General features: G+C 42.4%; 1 protein-coding gene across 4 annotated transcripts in view; it reads left to right on the forward strand.

Annotated features, from left to right (window-relative positions):
• CLSTN1 (calsyntenin 1) overlaps positions 1 to 23,342 on the forward strand; it is a 78,512-nt gene that overhangs the window by 13,822 nt on the left and 41,348 nt on the right. The window contains exon 1 of one of the 4 annotated variants that reach the window (XM_073796420.1): positions 22,654 to 22,840. The exons of 2 other annotated variants lie outside the window; for them this stretch is intronic. In XM_073796420.1, the coding sequence (XP_073652521.1) occupies positions 22,702 to 22,840 (139 nt within the window). In that variant the 5' untranslated portion in view covers positions 22,654 to 22,701. Of the gene's footprint in view, positions 1 to 22,653; positions 22,841 to 23,342 lie in introns of those variants that run through there. One more of the 4 variants, XM_073796437.1, reaches the window with a different exon arrangement.

Below are 23,342 nucleotides of genomic sequence, written 5' to 3' on the forward strand. Positions count from 1 at the left end.
AGTCCCCGCTGGAACTCGTCTAATCGGGGAACTCCTTCCATTTTGGAGGGCAGCCTTCATTGTCAGAAAGACCTTGGTGTTCTGTCTCTGGATCCCCACAGAATAAGCGCTGGCACCCTAGGAGTGTCGTGGAATGGCGAAGAACGTGGATTCTCTAGCCAACTCTGGTTCACATCCCAGCTCTGCTATTCCCTTATTTGCCTTTTACAGAGGAAGAAACTCAGGCACACAGAGATTAAGGAGCCTGTTGGTGTTTATATGTTTAACCCTTATATGTTTAACCCTATAAGATTAAACAGATTTTGTCAGTGTTTAGAACACTAGAGTATACCTTATGCGTTTGCTGTTTTATTAACTCAAATCCATAGAACTCTCCCCTCCCTTTTTAAAACTTGAGGTGAAATTCCCATAGGATAAAATGAACATAGCATTTTTAAAAATGAATAAACATTTTTGGTTATATTTTAATGGACGCAAAGAGAATGTATAACAAGTGTGCCATGTGGAGAGTTAACAGTGGCCTTGCAGATAAGCCTAGAGGTTTCTGTCACCCTGAACTCCAACCTGAATAGCATTTGATATAAAATAAATGAAGTCAGCCTTCTTCAGTATTGACCCAACCTAAGTGATTATTATTACTGCATCTCATTAGCCTTCAGTTGAGCCAGAAAGTCTCTTCTGCCTGAATGTTTGAGTCTGGAACCCTTCCCTTGTAGCCTTAACTCACAACCTGAATATCTCTATTCATTGTCTGCTCCAGAGCTTCTTGAACTTTCTTTGTTCACAGTACCTTGGGTACATCAGTAACCTTTTCACAGAGCCTTCAAGCTAAAAAGAAATGCCAAGCAATTCTGTTTAATTAACTCCTTAGGTCCAAACAGCTTAATATTTATATCCTAACATCTTAAGATTTATATCCTAATAACTTAGTAGCTGTTTAAAAAACACAAAGAAATTGAAAGAAAAAATAATATAATAATACTTTTAATTCATCTTAAAATAATCACAGGAACTTACTCATGGGATATGAGCTCCTGTTGAGCACAGCAACGACTTCTCAAAGCTTGAAGTCAGGTCGGACATGGATGCCCTCTTTTCTATTCCGTGTTGATTTTCACAGGCCACTTCCTTGGGTCCCAGCAACTGCTAAAAACTCAGCCTTGCAAAGCTGTGATACCATAAAAAGGAATGCATTGCAGTCTAATGTTGAGCTGTGAACTACCTCGAACTAGCAGTTTGTCTGGTACCTGACAGACTCAAAGTATCACTTGTTGCCTTCAAATTTAAAATAACCTATGTCTCCCCTGTACGTTTGCAGGGACGCCTTGGTGCGTAAGTTTAGGGAACATGGATCTACTTAGAAGCACAGAATTAATTAAATGCTAAGATGCTTCGAGAATCCACTGTGTTCAAAAAAATAATAAAAATTAATAAACTGTATATTTTAGAACAGTTTTAGGTTCATAGAAAAATTGAGTGGAAAGTACAGAGAGTTTCCTTATACCCCAGTCCCCATACATGTACAGCCTCCCCCATTATTAATATCCTGCACCATAGGGTATGTTTATTTTAATTGAGGAACATTGACACAGTGTCAGTGTCCATAGTTTAAGGTTCACTCTTAGTGTTGTGCATTCTGTGATTTTTGACAAATGTATAATGACGTGTATCTACCATTGTAGTATCACACAAAGTAATTTCAGAGGTGGCCGGTTGGTGTGGCTCATGAACAACCTCTTCAGTACAACTTGATTGAAGGTCAAGTTGGTTCGTCTGGCCAGAAACCTGTACAGCTTGAACAGCAGCTTTAAGTAGGTGTCCTGGCTCTTGGGCTCCTTGCGTCGAACGTTTCGGTCCTTGTGGCGGATCAACTCCCGTGATGGCGCCTCCTCCTTAGCCAGGTCCGGAAAGCATCCCTTTACTTTTAATCTATATGTGTCTTTATATGTAAAGTGGGTTTCTTGTAGAAAACACATAGTTGGGTCTTATTTTTTTTTTCCCCCCTAATCTGACAATCTCTTTTAATTGGTCTATTTAGACCTTTGATGTTTAAGGCGATTGTTGATATAGTTGGTTTAATATCTATCATACTTGTTACTGTTTGCTGTTTGTTGCGCTTGCTCTTTGTTCCTCTTTATGTTTTCCATGTTTTTTTGCCTTTTTTGTGGTGGTAATGAGTATTTTATATGACTCCATTTTCTCTCTCTTCTTAGCATATCAATTATACTTCTTTTTCGTACTTTTTTTCATGGTTGCCCTAGAGTTTCCACTGGATATTTACAACTAATCCAAGTCCACTTTCAGATAACACTATTACTGCTTCACAGGTAGGGCAAGTACGTTTTAATGACAAAATATTCCTGATTCTTCCCTCCTATCCCTTGTATCATTGTTGTCATTGAGTCAGTTATATACATAAGCCTTCAAGAACATATATATGCACATAAGTATACAGTATCAAGTACATTGTTGCTGTTATTATTTTTAACAAACTTATCTGTTAGATCAATTAAGAATAAGAAAAAATAAAAATAAGAAAAATATTTTATCCTCACTTATTCATATTCCAGTGCTCTTCTTTATGTAGATCTGAGTTTCTGACATGATTTTCCTTCTTACTCGCAACAGATTCCCTCAATTTTTGTTTGTCTGAGAAAGTCTTTAATTCTTCCTCAATTTTGAAGGATAATTTTGCAGGGTACAGAATTCTAGGCTGGCTTTTTTTTTTTTTTCTCAACACTTTAAATATTTCACTTTGTTCTCTTCTTGCTTGTATGGGTTCTGAGAAGTCAGATGTAATTCTTATATTTGCTTCTTGGTAGGTAAGGTATTTTTCCCCACTCTGGCTTCTTTCAAGATTTTTTCTTTAACTTTGATATTCTGCAGTTTGAATATGATATGCCTAGGTGTAGTTTTTGTTTGTTTGTTTTGCATTTATACTGGTAGGTGTTCTCTGAGCTTCTTAGATCTGTGGTTTGGTGTCTGACATTCCTTTGAGGGCATTTCTTTCATTGTTGCTTCACTCTGTTCCTTCCTTCTTCACGTATTCCCATTTATGCATATGTTATACCTCTTGTAGTTGTACAAGTTCCCACAGTTCTTGGATTTTCTGTTCTGGGTTTTTTGTTTTGTTTTGTTTTTCAGTCTCTTCTCTCTTTGCTTTTCAGTTTTGGTAGTTTCTGTTGTCATATCCTCAGGCTCAAAGAGCGTTTCCTCAGCTGTGTTCAGTCTCCTAATGAGCCCATCAGAGGCATTCTTCATTTCTGTTAGAGTTCTTGATCTCTAGCGTTTCTTTTTTATTTTTTCTTAGAACTTTCATCTGTTTACATTATCCCTCTGTTCTTGCATGTTTTTCCATTAAAGCTCTTACCATATTAATCATAGTTTTGTTTTGTTTTTTAATTCCTGGTCTGATAATTCCTGCTTTCCTACCATATGTGACTCTGGTTCTGATGCTTGTTCAGTCTCTTAAAAGTGTGTTTTTGCTTTTTGGTATGCCTTGTAATTTTTTTGTTTGTTTGTTTTTCCTTGTGGCTTGTGGGATCTTAGTTCCCCAACCAGGGCTTGAACCCAGGCCATGGCAATGAAAGCACTGAGTCCTAACCACTGGACTGCCAGGGATCCCCTGCCTTGTAATTTTTTGTTGCAAAGGTGGACATGATGTACTGGGTGGAAGGAACTGTGGTAAAGCAGCCTTCAGTGATACAGCAGTAAAGCTGTGGGAGAGTCAGTGTTCTAGAGTCCTGTGATTAGGTTCTGGTCTTTCAGTGAACCTGTGCCCTTGGGTTCTGTGAACTTCACCAGGGCTTCTCAGGCCCCCTCCCATCCTTAAGTGGGACAGGATAGCTAGAGTGGGCTGGATTTGTGTATTTCCCTTCCCCCAAGTAGGTTAGGCTCTGATACAACCCCAGCAGGTTAGTTAGGCTCTGGTTAAATAGCTAACCTGTTGAGAAGAACAGAATGCTCTGGCTTATTTCAGAATGGTTTCTTTTCCCCTCCCCCTGCTGGAGGCACAAGGGGACTTTTCCCCTGATATTCACTGTAAGGACCTGGCAGGGCTACTGGAGGTAAAACAAAAGTGTGGGGGACCCGGGATGACTGGGTCCCCCTGGAGGTTTTAGCCCTCAGAGTTGTCCATGGTAGCCTCCAGCAATTCATCAGTTTACAGTTTGCATTTTCCTCCCCTGGCACTGGTTTCCTGGAGGATTCTGACCATGGGTTTCTGCTCTGGTAAGTTGTGATTCTCTGTGTAGTTCTGCTCTCTGTCTCTGCCATTTTGGTGGCAGCAGTTTGCCCTGGGACCTCACTTCTCTGATGGATCTAAGAAGAGTTGTTGATGTTTCAGTTCAGCTTTTCCCTCGTTAGCATGGAGTGATAACTTTTTTTTCTTAATATATTAAACATTTTAAAATTTTTATTTATTTTTGGCTGCATTGGGTCTTTGTTGCTGCGCATGGGCTTTCTCTAGTTGCGGCGAGCGGGGGCTACTCTTTGTTGCGGTGCGTGGGCTTCTCGTTGCGGTGCCTTCTCTTGTTGCAGAGCACGGGCTCTAGGTGCGTGGGCTTCAGTAGTTGTGGCACATGGGCTCAGTAGTTGTGGCACATGGGCTCTAGCGCGCAGGCTCAGTAGTTGTGGCGTACGGGCTTAGTTGCTCCGCGGCATGTGGGATCTTCCCGGACCAGGGATCGAACCCGTGTCCCCTGCATTGGCAGGCAGATTCTTAACCACTGCGCCACCAGGGAAGCCCCAGAGTGGTGACTTCTAAGCTCCTTACATGCTGGACCAGAAACTGCGAATTCTCAACATAACATTTTAAAGTGTGTAGGTAATTCAGTGGCATATAGTATATTCACAGTGTTGTGTAGCCACCACCTCTGGGTAGTTCCAAAACATTTCATCACCCCAAAGAAAACCTTATATCCTTTAAACAGTCACTCCCCATTCACCTCTCCCCACAGTCCCTGGCAGGCACTCCTCTGCTTTCTGTCTCTATGGATTTAATTATTGTGAATATTTCATGTAAGTGGATTTAATTATTCTGAATATTTCATGAGACCTTTTATGTATGACTTCTTACACTTAACGTAATGTTTTTGAGGTTCATCCCCATTGCAGCATGTATCAGTACTTCATTCCTTTTTATGGGTGAATAATATTCCATCATATGTATGTACCACATTTTGTTTATCCATTCATCTGCTGATGGACATTTTGGATTGTTTCCACCTATTAGCTGTCATGAATAGCACTGTTATGAATATGCACATGTGGGTAATTGTTTGAGTACCTGTTTTAAATTCTTAGGGGTTTATACCTAGCAGTGGGATTATTGGGTCATATGGTAATTTTGTTTAATTTATTGAGGGACCACCAAACAGTGGCTGAACCGTTTTGCATCCCCGCCCACAAGGGGAGTTACCATCCCCTCCCCTCCCGACACCAACTTTTTATATACCAACTTGTTCTTCATGTGATGTATTTCCAAAATCTCTCTGCCAGCCTGCCTGGTTTCTTTGCCCTTGGGTGCTCCATGGTGTAGACACCACCTTTCAGACAGGGCAGAAGGCTTAATAGAGTTCCACACACAGGAGCAGAGTTGGGGTGGCATGTAGCTAGTACCCCTTGTCCAAGCTTCTCAGCTGCCCCCTCACACCGATTTTATTAACCTGACCCCCAGGACCCCCCACTTTGGTGCTGAACCCTAACCGGATGCTCTGCACTGGTGCAGGTGTTCACATTCGTCTTCATTACACTTCTTCTTGCTGCATGTGACCCGCCTCTCCATGCTGTCAGGTAATTTTGAATCCTGACTCCACAGTTTCTATCTGTCCATTCTAGCTTGTGATTTTCAACTTTGATATAAAGGATGAAGAGCACCACCCAAGAATGGGCCTTTGAAAGATGACCAGAGTCTGGTCCAGGTTTCCTGGGTGCATTATTCAGTGACCGTTTGGGATGGCCATTGTAAATCCACCCACTTTTATTTCCATTCAGTTTCCATCTTGCCACTCAAAAGGAAATGAAGAGAGGCCTCCTCAAATGCCTTTTCAAGGTTTAATACACTATTGCTAGAGTTTCAAATGGGTCTTGGTAAGGAAAGTTTTTATCAAGGCACTTTGGAAATAGAAGCCGATGTTATTTCTCCAGCTTTCCTGTGACTTTCCTAATAACCCTCTCAAAAGAGAAAATGTTTAATAATACCTTGTTCTTGTGAATAAGGTCACCAGCTCTTTGTGATTTTTCTTTCCTTCTCTAAAGGCACAGAAACCAGTCTAGAATTTTTTCCATGGTCAATGCCAAACTCATTGAAGTATAGCTAAAAATGTCCATCTTCTTCCCATTCTTGAACCAGGTTATCATCTTTCACAGACTCCTTAAATATCAACCATAGTATGGGAATTCCCTGGCGGCCCAGTGGTTAGGACTCTGTGTTTCCACTGCAGGGGGCCTGGGTTTGATCCCTGGTTGGGGAACTAGGATCCCACAGGCCGTGTGGCACGGCCAAAAATTTAAAAAAAAAAAAAAAAGGTCAGCCACAGTGTAGGTTTGACATTCTTCCCCGCCCCCGCCACCCCTGCAATTCTATCTATAAGTTTTCTCAATGTCCTGGGGTTTGAAACACCCAGAATAACTTAGGGGAATTATGTCCTTGTCGTCTTCCTTCATGTCTCATCATTATATTGATTCTGCTCTTCTTTTTTAAAAAAATATTTATTTATTTTATTTATTCATTACGCTGCGCCAGGTCTTAGCCGTGGCACTCGGGATCTTTTAGTTGTGGCACGTGGGATCTAGTTCCCTGACCAGGGCTCAAACCTGGGCCCCCTGCGCTGGGAGCGCAGAGTCTAAACCGCTGGACCTCCAGGGAAGTCCCGATTCTGCTCTTCTTCGTGTAAATGTGCTTCTTGAGAGACTCGGTGGAAAAATAAGATTGAGCTGTTTCATTTTCTGTGTTGATCACAAAACCTTTACATTTATTTTAAATAGGGTAAGAATTCTATGGAAAAGCATTTATCTTGTTATCGTTGGTATTGTAGGAACGTAAGTTAATAAAGGAGCAAAAAATCGGGGAGCAAGGACAGGATTTTTATATTTTTGCGGTCAGCTGTTGTGTTTTTTAGGCAATTGTAGTCAACTTATGACAGTACTTTGGGTAACAGCTGTTAAGAATGTTGTATTGATAGTGAATGTCAGAAGGTCTTGAACACTGTGTGGCCTTTTCTGAACTATATATGATAAAGTTTTCCATTGTATATGAAGGTCAGGAGACTAAAAAAACACAACAGAACTTGGAAATTGCCACCGGACTATTATGTTACGATTCAGGACAGCGCCCTGTCCTATTTTAATTCAAGACAAATGTGATAACGATAAGAAGAAAGAAAAGGGCAAACCCGGCCTGTATTTTCTGGTAACACAGCAAAAAAAGGAAATTTAAGGAAATCATGACAGGTACTTTTTTGCATAACTAGATTTCTGATTGACTTGCGTTGTAAGCGTTAATTGAAAAATGGATGTGTACAAATCACCGACTTGAAATGCTCTAACAGTGGTTTGGCAGTAGATTTGTTCCTGTCATGCTGTATATTTAATTCTGTAGGAAACTGCATAAAAATATATGTCCCCTGAATAACTTCCATGCACTTAAGATATGAACTGAGAGGTGTTAAAGGGCTCTGTTCCAAAAATATTTTCCTCCACCAGCTGGCAGGGTGCCTACGTTTCTTACCTTAGTTTCTACTCTTGTATTAAATCATTGAAATCCTTGGCACAGTGCAAGTGTGGCTATCTTGTCATTATCCTTCATTTGCACCCAACTCAAATTAGTTTCTCAGGCTAGCAGGCCAGTCCTAGCAGGATTGTGAGGAAGTGGAAAGTTGGAGCAGGTGAGTTTAGATTTGGTACAAATGAAGAGGTCAGGAAAATCTGGAAGCACACACTGACGGGGGTGGCTGCGGGGTGGGGAGCGAGGCAGGTGTGTACGTTGGTAACCCTGCGTGTGCAGAAAGGCAGTGGAGTGACCTGAAGATAAAGTTCACAATTTTGCATGGCATTGCCTGTGAAAAGTGCTGTATATTACGTCTCAGCGAATTAAGTCATGCACGAGATGCTTTTGCTTAAGGAGGACTCTTGCGCTAAGACAAAACCAGTGGCCATAGGTGGTACCAGTTGTAAGTATCCTAGAAGAGCGAATCCAAAGACAGCTGCCTCCCAAAATAGCTCTCTGGGGGTGGGGATCAGGTGGGGTAGGGGTGCGTACAGAGGGCAGGAAAGCATTTAAGAGAGCAAAAGTGGAAATTGCCCAGTTTCTCTTAAAGAGAACTCTCCGAATGCCTCTGTTCATGAGCTCACATGATTCGTTCGTTCATTGTTGGGGAGTGCCGCAGAATCTCCTGGAGAACGTCCCGTTCCAAACCTGCCCAGCCCCAGGTCAGTCTGACTGGCTCAGATTCCAGGGTGCAGCCCAGGAGACAAGGTCTGGAAGATGCGGCCCGCACCCTGGTTATGGAGCACTGCTGTGGTGCATGAAGTCAGTGTATTCCTTGCCCTCTGTGGTTTGAGCTCCCCTCATCTGTTAGGATACAAATTTTAAGAAGTCCCTCCAGTTTCCCACCTCTTCTTCCTGTCACAAAGCCACATTCTGAGATATCTCAATAATCATGCACGAATAGTCACCACCAGAGGGAGCAGAGCATGAGAAAAGCTCATAGGGGGTCCCCTGGTGGCGCAGTGGTTGAGAGTCCGCCTGCCTGCCGATGCAGGGGACATGGGTTCGTGCCCCGGTCCGGGAAGATCCCACATGCCGTGGAGCGGCTGGGCCCGTGAGCCATGGCCGCTGAGCCTGCGCGTCCAGAGCCCGTGCTCCGCAACGGGAGAGGCCACGACAGTGAGAGGCCCGCGTACCGCGAAAAAAAAAAAAAAAAAAAAGAAAAGCTCATAGGGCCCCCTGAACCTAACCCGAGCACCCACCATGCTGGTCAGAGAAGATCCCCAGGTTCCCTGGGGATGTCACCCTGCAGACTGCCCACCTGTGGGGTATTGTGGGACTCGGGCCAGGTGCCTCCTCCGTTCCCAGGGATGCTGCAGCTGAAGGCAGGGCTCCCCGCACAAGGGGCTGCAGAGTATTCATGACCAGGACCCTGGAGGAATCCTGTGAGCCCAGAGCACTTCCGCCTGGACCCCTCCCAGTGCAAACACTGAGGGAGATCCCTGACCTCCCAGAAGTTTGAGGACTGTCTGCCCTGTGCATCTCGCCCATCACCTGGAACTTCTGGAGGAGTCGGGCAAGAGCTTTTGCTGTTGGAAATTGTGTTGCAGCTGAACACAAGGCTCCCACGCTGGAGTGGCTGTTGCGTCACGTTTGTGACATTCAAGAGAGGCTCTCAGCATGTGGGATAGTTGTCCATGAAGCTCAGGAGACAGCAATGGAATACAGGCATTATTATAGTTAGACCTGCAGGTTATGTTTTAGGTTGGTACCTGGCCTGTTCATGTGATGGGGTAAATCTCAATATTGAGTAAAACAGAATTTGGTTAGAAAAGTAATTGATTTCACTTCTTGTTACGGAAGTGTTTCCATTTGCTTACTAGAAAATCTGTGAATGTGATATTGTTACTTTGGAGAGTTAAATCCAACTTACTTTGAAAATCAGAGTGCTAGAAAAATGAGATAATGGGCAGCTGAAGGGTAGGTAGCCTCATATTTATTTATTTATTTATTCATTCATTCTTTTATTTATTTGGCCATGCTGTGCGGCATGTGGGATCTTATTAGCTCCCTGACCAGGGATCGAACCTGTGCTCCCTGCATTGGAAGCGCGGAGTCTTAACCACTGGACCACCAGGGAAGTCCCTAGGTAGCCTATTTAAATGTTAAAAAAATATTTGTTGGAGGCTGCTTTAAAATATTCACATTTTCCTGATAATTGTGAGTAAAATATGCGAAATACCTCCCTTAATGGCTTCGGATCGGTTATTATACCGTGTTGTGGATGGTACATGTAGATCTTCATGGACCCATCTAGAGAGCAGACCTGGAACTTGTTTAAAGAAGGATATCCTTATTCTATTGCCTATCCATCCATCTGCCCATCTGCCCACCCACCCACCCAGTTTCCTTTTCATCTTTCTCATAACAGTGAAGTAAGAATGTTTAATTATGTAACCTCCTGACTAGTGTAACAAAGATGCTTCTCTGTAAAATTAATTAGGGGAACAAGATGGAAGCAGCCCTCTTGGAAGTTATTTTTTTTTTATTATTCTCAATAAAAGCGTAAGGCTTCTGTCTTTATCACTTGGGCTTTTCACCATTATTCAAAGCATACTCTATCATTTCAGCTTCAGATTAACTTCTTTAGTACTTTCAGCCTCTCTGTGTCACTAGCCTTTACTTTCTTTAAAAATGCGGCAAGTGTCTTTCCTAATTTGTATTTCTTCCTTGGCTCTCTCCTGGGGTCATGTGGGGAAGTCTCCATGAACTCCCCCCCCCCCCCCCCCCCCCCCCCCCCGCCCCCGGACGCGCAGGCTCAGCGGCCATGGCTCACGGGCCCAGCTGCCCCGCGGCATGTGGGATCTTCCCGGACCGGGGCACGACCCCGTGTCCCCTGCATCGGCAGGCGGACTCACAAAGTTCGTTTTTTTTTTTTTTTTGCGGTTTGCGGGCCTCTGACAGCCGCGGCCCCTCCCGTTGCGGAGCACAGGCTCTGGACGCGCAGGCTCAGCGGCCATGGCTCACGGGCCCAGCCGCTCCGCGGCATGTGGGATCCTCCCGGACCGGGGCACGAACCCGCGTCCCCTGCATCGGCAGGCGGACTCTCAACCACTGCGCCACCAGGGAAGCCCTCCATGAACTATTAAGATATTGCTGCTGAAGACTGTGAAATACAAGTACAATTTGAGAACCACAAGCATAAAAGAAATGTAGTTTTACACTTTGATTTCCAGTTACATCAAGGTGCTAGGTGAAGACGCCAGGTTTCTGAGGGTCAGCTGATAGAGATTTCACTGTGTTTGGGAACAGTGATTCTTACCTGGACTGGTGTCAGCAGTCGTATGAAGCCCCTAAAACCTCCCGCCATGTGCCACATGTGTTTTCGCATTTTTACCTTGGGAGGAGGTTCGTGGCTTTCATTAGATTCTCAAAAGAGTCCATGATGTGAAAAGGTCCTGAACGTTGTTTTAGGAGGACCTGCCTCTTTACTAACAGACCTTCAGTTATTTGTCTCTTAGGTGTGTGGGGATGCTATGTTTAAGCCAGATTTAATATCAGAAATTCCACTTGGCTTTTTTTTAATCCTAATTTTTTAAAAGCACATTTGAGATCATCACACCCTGATTGCTCAAAACCAGCATCGTGACTGTTGCTGTCTCCTGCCCCATTGTGTAGCTACATCTTTTAGGAAATCAGTCTCAGTGGAGAGTAAAATTGAGCATATACAGTGCCTGGCACATAGTCAGTGCTCAGGAAGTAAGTGTTGTATTTGCTGTTGAATCTACAGAACTAGATATATTCAAGCCAGTAGAATTTTCAGGTCAGAACAGAAGCAAATTGAAATATATTGAGGAAAAAATTTTTAATGACAGTCTCAATAAACAAATACAAAGTAAAATTCCTCTGTACAACATCAGGAAATCAAATCCAACAGTATATCAATACAAAAAAAAATTATACACCATGACCAAATGGGATTTATTCTATGTGCACAAGGCTGTTTCAGCATTAAAAAATCGGTAATCCACCATATCAACAGGTTAAAAAAAATCATGATCATATAAATCAATGCAGAAATAGCATTTGACAAAATCCAACACTCGTTCATGGTAAAAACTCCAGCAAGTTAGGAATAGAGGGGAACTCTCTCAACCTGATAACATCTACAAAAAAACCTACTTAAATAAACATACTTAATGGTGAAACAAAAATTGGGAGGTTGTGGAAACCATGAAAGCTTTATTGTTTAAGGGTGATCAATGGTTTAAAGTTTTTTTCTTTCATAGCAGTCAAATTCATGATGAAACATCACAGACAGAGAGAGGTATTGAGTTAAATTATTTGATATACCAAAACAGATTAGTATGAATCCTGACTGGGTATTTGATGATATTAAGTAATTACTGTGAATTTTTAGGTGATAGTCCCATTATGGTTGGTTTCCAAAAGAGTCATCTTTTAGAGATGTATGTTGAAGTATTGAGGGGTGAAGTTATATGATGTCTGGGATATGTGTCAAAATATTTGAAATTGGTGATAGGAATGGGGGTGTATAAATCAAACAAGATTGGCCCTTTGTTGATAATTGTAGTGGTTGAATCATGGTTCCATGGGGTTCGTTATTCTAGTCTGTACTTTTATATCTTACATAATATAAAAAGATAAAATTACATGATATAGAACTTGTTTCGTCTCACCCATTAGGATGGCTGCTATCAAAACCCAGAAAGTAACAAGTGTTGGTGAGTATGCGGAGAAATTGGAACCTGTGCACTGCTGGTGGGAATGTAAAATGATGCAGCCACTATGGAAAACAGGATGGCAGTTCCTCAAAAAATTAAAAATAGAATTACTGTATGATCCGTCAATCCCACTTCCGTGTATGTAGCCAAAAGAATTGAAAGCAGGGTCTCGATACATGTACACACATGTTCATGACAGCATTATTCATAGTAGCCAAAAGATGGCAGCAACCCAAGTGCCCATTGATGGATGAATGGATAAACAAAATGTGGTATATACATACAGTGGAATATTATTCAGCCTTAAAAAGGAAGGAAATTCTGACACATGCTATAACATCAGTGAACCTCAAGGACATTATGCTGATTGAAACAAATCAGTCATAAAAGGACAAATATCCGATTATGTGAGATCCCTAGAGTAGTCAAATTCATAAGAGACAGAAAGTAGACTGGTATTTGCTGGGGGCTGGAATGACGAGGGTGCAGAATCATTGTTCAATGGGGACAGAGTTCCAGTTTTGCAGGATGAAAACAGTTCTGGAGATGAATGTACTTAATGCCATCGAGCGGTACACTTAAAAAGGTTAAGATGGTAAATTTTAAGTTGTGTATTTTACAACAATTTAAAAAATTTGGAATTTGGAGGAATAAATAGAAGGCTTCCTTTAAGCTTGGAAAAGTTGGAATTGTAGAAAATGTAATTTTGCTCCCTATGAATGAATTCTTCTGCAGCATGTACTTAAAACTTGTCAACCATCACATAAGATGTACGGGGGGCAGGGAGTGTTCTCTTCGCTATTATTTCCTCAGCACTTAGAATCCTACCTGGGGCTCAATAAAGATGGATGGATGGGATGATGGATGGATGGATGGACGGTGCATAGCTGGATGATGGATGGATGGACGGTGGATGGATGGATGTTGGATGGACTGTGGATGGATGGATGATGGATGGGTGGACAGTGGACAGATGGGTGATGGATAGATGGACGGTGGATGGGTGGGTGATGGATGGATGGACGATGGATGGATGGATGGTGAATGGATGGACGATGGATGGATGATGGATGGATGGACGGTGGATGGATGGACTATGGATGGATGGACAGTGGATGGATGGATGATGGATGGGTGGACAGTGGACAGATGGGTGATGGATGGATGGATGGTGGATGGGTGGGTGATGGATGGATGGACGATGGTTGATGGATGGATGGACTGTGGATAGAAGGAAGGGAAAAGAAAGAAGCGCCTTTTGCTGGATTCTCCCCATGCTGTCGTCTCCTTAACTGTCAGTCCAGGATGGGAACAGCTGTCCCATCAGCCATGTGCTATGGAAGCCTAGACACCAAACCACAGTCTTGGGTCAGCCCCTTCAGCCATTTACTGTTTCTTATCTTGTCCTGACGTCTTTTACTGATTTCTCTGATTCCATTCTTGCCCCTTCCTGTCACCTCCAGCCTGAGGCAGGCGGTCTTCCCTCAGGCGCCCCATCAGGTCTCTCCTTTGCTTCCATCTGCATTGGCTCCCCCCCATTCACATTGATGTAACACACATCAATTATAGAATTATAAAATACACAAACTATAAAAAATAATTCAGATTATTTTTGAAGTCCTCAAATGATTTTAATGTGGAAGACCTTGGTTTTCCTTAAGGTGGTGGATCTAAGTCAGTGGCTCTAGGGCAGCTGGGGAGGGCGGTTGCATTTTGAACGTGGGAGGAGGGCACCCAGGCTCCTCCCTGTTCCGCTCTTCCTTACTCTTTGGTCTCACCCAGTGACACGCATCCTGTTCCCTGACACATGGAACTATGGGTAGCACGGGCAGGCCACCAGCCTCCTCTCGTAAAGTGGCACGGCTTAACGTGTAGGGCTGCATGTTCACGGCAGGTGAAATGTGAATAAACACAAGCAACGTTTCACTGTACCGTTAAAAAGGTTGTTCGTTTGCTTAATTGAAGGATTTATTTTATTTTAATTTAAGGATTTATTTTACACTGAAATGTGGTTTTATTTTAAAAACGAACTTCATATTGATGTAATACACAAATTATAAAAAATAATTCAAATTCTTTTTGAAGTCCTCAAATGATTTTAATGTGGAAAAGCCTTGGTTTTCCTTAAGGTGGTGGATCTAAGTCAATGGCTCTAGGGCAGCTGGGGAGGGTGTTTGCCCCCAGTGGAGTCTTGGCAGAGTCTGGAGACATTTTTGGTTGTCAGAGCTGGGGAGGTGCTACTGGCATCTAATGGATCGAGGCCAGGGATTCTGCTAACCATCCTGCAGTGCACAGAATGGGCCACACCTGAAAAGTATCTGGTTCAGAATACGAGCGGTGCTGCAGTTGAGAAACCCTGATCTAAACAATATCTAATGCATATAGATTTTTCCAACACTTTGACATTAAATTTATTTGGGATTGCGATGAAGAGGCCCTTAAGCCTGCTTACAGAATTTGTCTAGAGATTCTTTGGACATGTTCAGTTTTAATTATTTATTTATTTAAAAAATATTTTATTGGAGTGTAGTTGATTTACACTGTTGTGTATCTGTTGTACAGCAAAGTAAATCAGTTATACATATATCCACTCTTTTTAAAATTCTTTTCCCACATAGGTCATTACAGAATATTGAGTAGAGTTCCCTGTGCTATACAGTAGGTCCTTATTAGTTATCTATTTTATATATAGTAGTATGCATATGTCAATCCCAATCTTCCAATTTATTCCCCTCCCCCATTTTACCCTGGTAACCATGTTTGTTTTTACATCTGTGACTCTATTTCTGTTTTGTAAATAAGTTCATTTGTACCATTTTTTTAGATTCCACATATAAGTACATGTCAAAGACATGTCAAATATCATGTCAAAGACATGTCAAATATCATGTCAAAGACATGGTATTTCATGTCAAAGACATGATATTTGTCTTTGACTTACTTCACTCAGTATGACAGTCTCTGGGTCCATCCATGTTGCTGTAAATGGCATTATTTCGTTCTTTTTTTTATGGCTGAGTAATATTGCATTGTATATATACACTGCATCTTCTTTATTCATTCTTCTGTCAGTGGACATTTAGGTTGCTTCCATGTCCTGGCTATTGTAAATAGTGCTGCAGTGAACATTGGGGTGCATGTATCTTTTCAAATTATGGTTTTCTCCAGGAAAGTATTCAGTTTTAGAAAAAAATTAAGAGTAATACAAAATATATTTTACAAAGTCAGAGGAAACGAATGCTGTATTAGCTAAGACCATTACCAGGAATAACCTCAGCTGAAAAGGAGAGCTGTGTATAAATTTCATGCAGTGTAACTTTGGTTGATTAAAAAGTTTCCTTTTTTGGTTAAAAAAAAAAGTGCCAGGTGTTTTTGGTTTGCTTTTTGTTTTATACTTAACAGTATCACTCTGTATAATGCTACTTCTCTCTTTTCTTTTGCCAAATAAAGAGGATAAAATGAGGCCAATGCAGGGTCTGAGGCTGTAGGGAATCTCCTTTTGCTGTGGGTTGTATTCAGAAAGATGATGATAGGGAGGTTGTCATGGAAACACCTCCTGAATCTCCTAAACTCTGGTCTTTCTGCCCTCGCAGTTATTTCTAAAACATAGCTATTGCTTTTGATTAACTTATCAGCAAGTATTTGTTGAACGCCCGTGTGTCAGGCATAGAGTGGGCCCTTCAATTACCTCATTTATAATCCTCCAAACAAGGTTATGGAAGGTGGTCTCATCCCCCACTTAGGATGAAGAAGTAGGCACAGGATGGTTAAATAATCTGCCCCTAGTTACAGCGGGAGCGAGAAACAGAATTTATTCATTAACTAAGTTCTGTCTGATCCCAAAGTTCTTGCCTTTTCTACCAGACCACATTGTTTATAGCTTTTAACAGCTTCTTACTGTCTAAAGAATTGAGAGAGCTCATTGGTGTAGCACAGAAGAGGGATGCTCCCCGTGTTACCCTAAAATCACAGACCAAGCCCCCGTCCAGCTGTACCTCCTTATACGCTTAGAGCCATGCGTTCATCACAGTCTTGCTAGTCCCAGAATGAGCCACATCTTTCTCTACCTTTCTACCTTATATGTATTTTTTATAACTATTTTTAAATCGAAGTATAATTTACAATGTTGTGTTAGTTTCAGGTATACAGCAAAGTGATTCAGTTATATATATGTGTGTGTGTATGTGTATATATATATATATATATATATGTTCTTTTTCAGGTTCTTTTCCATTATAAGTCATTACAAGATATTGAATATAGTTCCCTGTGCTATATAGTAGGCCCTTGTTGTTTATCTATTTTATATATAGTAGTGTGTATCTGTTAATCCCAAACTCCTGATTTATCCCTCCCCTCTTTCCCCTTTGGTGTAACCATAAGTTTGTTTTCTATGTCTGTGAATCTATTTCTGTTTTATAAATAAGTTCATTTGTATAATTTTTTAAGATTCCACATATAAGCGATAGCATATGATACTTGTCTTTGTCTGACTTACTTCACTTAATATGATAATCTCTAGGTTCATCTATGTTGCTGCAAATGGCATGATTTCATTCTTTTTTATGGCCGAGTAATATTCCATCGTATGTATACACCACATCTTCTTAATCCATTCACGTATCCATGGACATTTAGGTTGCTTCCATGTCTTGGCTATTGTAAATAGTGGCCCTGTGAACATTGATATGCCTGTATCTTTTCGAATTAAGAGTTTTCTCCAGATATATGCCCAGGAGTGGGATTGCCGGATCATATGGCAACTCTCTTTTTAGCTTTTTAAGAAACGCTTATATGTATTCGTATTCTGTTTAAAATGCTCCCTCGCAGCTGAGAAACCTCGCTTACCCTTTTAGGGGTGTCCCTGGGGCTGTCTCCACTTGTGCTTCTGGCAGTCCCTAGAGTTGACCTCAGATATTTCCAGCTCTCTTTTCAGACACGTAGAATGGCACTCCCCCACCCTGGGGAATTTGGGTGAGGCTGTGTGACTAGTTCTGGCCATGAATTAGGAGCAAAAGTGACTTGGGTCCCTTTTGGGTGGAAGGTTCGGCTCCCACCGGGAGACCCTCCAGAGCTCTCTCTTTCCCTCTGGCAAGGGGCGTGGCCACATTTGGGATGGTGGCTCCTTGGTCATCTTGGTCCCTGCTGATTGATGAAGTTCCTGGCACACCTCATAACCCCTTAGTTGTAGCCACATCATTTAGAATGTAGATGGTCTTTGACATGTTTGTGTTCTCCAGAGATTGTGCCACGATTCCCCGAGAGCCCAGCACCTTGCCGTGTGCTTACGCATAGCAGGTGTTCAGGGAAGATCTCTTGGAACAAACTCCAAGTCAGTGGTGATGTGAAGCTGAAAGGACCTCTGATGTTAAGCTGCTTTGAAGAATCAGGGATGGTCAGCTCTAAATAAGAGTATTCAACCGGGACAGTACTGAGAGAGTCCCAGAGAATGTATGCCTTTTTATATTTTGCTTTGGGCCCTGTGAATATTTTATTATAGTTTTCGAGAAAAAAATCGGCTGGAGATTTTATACGCAAATAATTTAAGACACTTTTCTATACATATCATCTTTAACAAAGGGCCTGCTGACTCAGATTACATTCTGCTCCTTTGGTAAGTAAAGAGCTAGATTTTTAATCGAAACCCGGTGATTTGCAGCATGGAATCGGAGGCACCTGTCGCCACCTAGTGTCAGTGTTCCTTAATTGCAGATTGAGGTTAAACACTGAATCTGCAAACAAAACATGGAACAGCATCTAAGATATACCAGCAAAATGCCTATAATCCCTTAAAACTAAGTCACCTGTCATTATTTATTATGATATCAGTATTGGCCCGATATGACCAAGCTAAGTGTTCTGGAATGCGGAGGGGCAAACTGGATTGATGTCAAGGCCACTGCACACAGGCTTTGGATCCACCCTGCCTGAGTCTGTGATTCGTGTGTCCTGGGTAAGGGGCCGTCCTCTCTTTAGTCCAGAGAGTTGGGATTTACTTAGGGAGATGAAAGTTTTATGTTTCAAGTTAATCCTGAAATTGACTCTTATATTCTTTTCATTTTGATTTTTAAATTGGTGGCCGTTTCTAATGATTAAAGTCTACCACAGCCACCGAAACTAGCCGTGTCCTAAAATGATAGGTGTGTTCCCCAGGTATAGCCTACATTTATAGGGTTGATTGCTAGCTTTGTTAATTTGATAGGGATGCATTGAATCTGTAGACTGCCTTGGATAGTAGAGTCATTTTGTCAATATTGAATCCTCCAATCCAAGAACATGGTATGTCTCTCCATCTTGTTTGTGTCATCTTCAATTTCTTTCATCAGTGTCTTTCAGTTTTCTGAGTACAGGTCTTTTGCCTCCTTAGGTAGGTTTATTCCTAGGTATTTTATTCTTTTTGATGCAGTGGTAGATGGGAGTGTTTCCTTAATTTCTCTTTCTGTTCTTTTGTTGTTAGTGTATAGAAATGCAACAGATTTCTGTGTATTAATTTTGTATCCAGAAACTTTACCAAATTCATTGATGAGCTCTAGTAGTTTTCTGGTAGCATCTTCAGGATTTTCTATGTATAGTATCATCTCATCTGCAAACAGTGACAGTGTTACTTCTTTTCCAATTTGGATTCCTTTTATTTCTTTTTCTTCTCTGATTGCCGTGGCTAGGACTTCCAATACAATAAGAGTGATGAGAGTGGACATCCTTGTCTTGTTCCTGATCTTAGTGGAAATGCTTTCAGTTTTTCACCATTGAGTATGATGTTTGCTGTGGGTTTGTCATATATGGCCTTTATTATGTGGCGGTAGGTTCCCTCTGTGCCCACTTTCTGGAGAGGTGTTTTTTTTTAAATTTATTTTTATTTTTATTTATTTTTGGCTGTGTTGGGTCTTCACTGCTGTGCGTGGGCTTTCTCTAGTTGTGGCGAGTGGGGGCTACTCTTTGTTGCGGTGCACAGGCTTCATTGTGGTGGCTTCTTTTGTTGCAGAGCACGGGCTCTAGGCGTGCGGGCTTCAGTAGTTGTGGCACGCAGGATCAGTAGTTGTGGCTCACAGGCTCTAGAGCGCAGGCTCAGTAGTTGTGGCACATGGGCTTCGTTGCTCCGCGGCATATGGGATCTTCCCGGACCAGGGCTTGAACCCGTGTCCCGTGCATTGGCAGGCGGATTCTTAACCACTGCACCACCAGGGAAGCCCTCTGGAGAGTTTTTATCATAAATGGGTGTTGAATTTTATCAAAAGCTTTGTCTGCATCTACTGAGATGATCATATGGTTTAGCCTTGCTATTCTGTGATTTTGGTTAATGCTATGCCATTCAAAATTTCGTTGGCTTTTTTATGATCTAGAATGTAATGAAATGAATTGGGTAAAGACTCTGAACATGGGTGACCTGCTCCTAGACTTATGGCCTGTAGTCTCATGTCTTTATGACTTTTTTTGGATGATTACAGGAACGTCAGTCATTTGTTTCCATAAATGTTTTATAATGCCAATTGAATGTGATGAAAAATATCATTTATTAAATATTTAAAGGCTCAGTCAATGGAACTGGCCACATCTCTTCATTCTACTGTCAGCTCAAGGAGCAATTTAGAAATTTTGAGTTATAAAATTAGAATAGTGGGGAAAAATAAAAGAACGGGGACCAGCTATTCAATTATTATTCACCTTGAACCATTAGCCATTTTCAGCTGCAGGCCTTTCCATTAGGGTAGGCAGAAATGCATCACAGGTTTTCTGCAATTCGCTTTGCCTAGTATTTTTACTTTCCTACTAGGCTAAATAAATCCACTTAGTTTAAGTCTCAGGGGTTTTATGGACTCACATATTGGAATAGTCTTCTTCAGTTTTATTTGATGTGCTTATAATTTTATTAATAAAATCTTAAACATGAAAATAAATTGGAATTGAATATTGCTGTTAATAGTACATTATCAATAGTGGATTGAACTAATAGCCTCTCTGTTTCAAAATTAGTGACAAACAATGGAGGTTTTGGAGTTTTCTTTGATGGTCTCTTTTTTTTTCACAACTCACACACACACACTGTATTTTATTTTTACAAGAGATAAATAAACTGACACCAAGCATTGTAAATGGATGACCGCAACAGAATCAACAATGGTTACAATTACCAAACACGAAACACTCACAGTATGTCATAATATTGACCTTCAGTCCAGGAATCCTCCACTGTAACAGCTCCTTTACTTTTGGAGTACTTTCTTTAAAATGGCCTGTTTATCTGTATTAGGTCTGTAACTCCAGGCAGTGTTCCAGCCTCTCTCGTAGGATAGTTTAACAAGGCCTGGAGAGGACGGGACTTTCAGCAGTTAGGGAAAACATTCAACCTGATTGCAAAGCGAGGCTCTTTTCTGTGCTCACTGGAGCCCTCTCAGCTCAAAGGCTGCAGCCAGCTGTGCGGCCCGTGCAGAGCACTGTGCCAGTTAACTTACCACTGTCCTGGGCGGTATTTCAGAAGGAGAAGGGCAGGTGTACCACAACCAGCTGAACTCTCTCCACCAAACCTCTTGTCCCGGGAGCAGCTCTTGTGAGGGGAGATGTTTTCCAGAGGCACTCTAAACGTTTGGCCCTTGTGACCTGGATTTGGGCTCAGCTTACTTTCCGGGCAGACCCTCGGTATTTTGATGTATGCGATGCCTCCGGATTCTTGTCTCCTTTGCTTAGAACATCCACCTTCCAGAAACAAAAAATAAAAAAAATCTTCCCAATGTCTAAAACACCAAATCGTACTTTTTTTTTAAATCCTCAGCACCAAAACTTTCTTCTCTGTGAGAGAATTTATAAACCAGGGCACTGATTGTATTTGTACTCTACATGGGGTTCCTTATATGCTCACTTACCAGCTAGTTCCTGAGGAGTGAGATGCTACTGTGGCCCGAGGTACTGGGAATTAGCAGAGAACAAAGGTCACACCCTCCTGGAATCTCTGGTTTTGTACCGGTATGTGTGCAGGAGAAGTAACAACACAACCCCTTTGTGGCATCTACTGAGCACCCGACACTGTCCTGAGCATTTTACACATGACTGGTTTGATCACACAGGAACCTACCAGGTGGGTACTGTTGCTGTCCCCAGTTTACGGGTGAGGAAACTGAGGCCAAGGGAAGCCAGGTAATCTGTCCCACGTCCCAGGCTGACTGCCTGTGGTCGGGAGGAGTAGCAGAGAAAAGAAGAAGGAAGTGGGGGGCTCGAGAGCAGAGCAGCAGATGCAGTTATAATTGGAGGAGGAAACATTTGAAGAGGCCTGAAGCGAGGGACCTTGTCAGGGCATTTGAGAGGTCAAAGCTATTTTATTTTATTATTATTATTTTTTTGCGGTACGCGGGCCTCTCACTGTTGTGGCCTCTCCCGCCGCGGAGCGCAGGCTCAGCGGCCACGGCTCACGGGCCTAGCCGCTCCGCGGCATGTGGGATCTTCCCGGACTGGGGCACGAACCCGTGTCCCCTGCATCGGCAGGCGGACTCCCAACCACTGCGCCACCAGGGGAGCCCTCAAAGCTATTTTAATTATTTTAAGATATGACTTGCCTTTTCCTCATTTTCTCATGAGTGTGCAGCGGAGTTCTCTAGAGGCTGCATGACGTGTCATAAGCAGCATATTGGCTGCAGGAGTGGCGGTGAGAACCCAGCTGTCTTCTACTAAGCCAGAAGGTGAAAGGGTTTGCAAAAGTGTAAAACATTGCCAGTCTTCTTAGTAAACTCTGTTTTAAAAAATATAGTTATTTTCATTAAAATATTATGATAACTTACAATGGGTTTTTTTTTAATGACTTAATAAATACTAACATTTTTCTTAGTTTTAACTTCCAGCACAGTAAATACTGATAGATAGATGGGCCCCACCTAAGCCAAAGCTGTGTGGGGTCCTCAGTACCTTTGGTGTAGACAGGTTCTGAGAGCACAGGCCTTGAGCCACCCCTGTGTGAGAAGCGGTCCCCCAGCCACCGTGGGAAGGAAGAGTCAGTGCAGGAGGCAAGGATGAAGCGGTTACTTGGCTTTTGTAGTAGATCTAAGTGGGCAGCAGAGAGGATGAGAAATGGCTGCGTCTGGGTTTATTTTGTGGGTGTGGATTTTTAAAGAATGTGGAAAAATACCCGTAACATAAAATTTCCCATTGTAACCATTTTTTTTTTTTTTTTGTGGTACGTGGGCCTCTCACTGTTGGGGCCTCTCACTGTTGGGGCCTCTCCCGTTGCAGAGCACAGGCTCCGGACGCGCAGGCTCAGCGACCATGGCTCACGGGCCCAGCCGCTCCGCGGCATGTGGGATCCTCCCGGACCGGGGCACGAACCCGTGTCCCCTGCATCGGCAGGCGGACCCTCAACCACTGCACCACCAGGGAGGCCCTGTAACCATTGTTAAGTGTGCAAGTCAGTAGTTTTGAGTTTGTTCTTTCATACTGTTGTGCAAGCAACTCCTGGAACTCTTTTCGTCTTGCAAAACCGAAACTCTCTACCCTTTCACCAACTCCCTGTGGGTCTGGGTTTACTTTGAAAACAAAGGCGGAAGGATTTGCTCTTGGCTTGGATGCAGCGTGTGTAAAATGTCTGGTGGATGCGTCATTAAGCAGAGAGATGGTAGCTTTTTTTTCCGCCTTGCAGACATAGGCCTACACACGTCTGCCCGTTCGGGATTTCACATGTGAGCGCACTGCTCCTCCAGTAGGTCACGAGGGAGTTAAGTGCAGGTGAGGCTCAGGTGCTTCTGACCCATACCTTCTCCCATCATCACATAACAGCAAAAAAAGTAGTATCACATCATGGTCACATTGTATTAAAGATGGTTAAACATTTAAATTTATTTTCAGTTACTTCTGGGTTGACTTAAACTTACGGAAGAGAATCTGGGTAGTTAATTCAAGAAATAGGCACC

The sequence above is a fragment of the Tursiops truncatus genome, chromosome 1, assembly GCF_011762595.2.
Source record: "Tursiops truncatus isolate mTurTru1 chromosome 1, mTurTru1.mat.Y, whole genome shotgun sequence".
NCBI classification, from domain to species: domain Eukaryota; kingdom Metazoa; phylum Chordata; class Mammalia; order Artiodactyla; family Delphinidae; genus Tursiops; species Tursiops truncatus.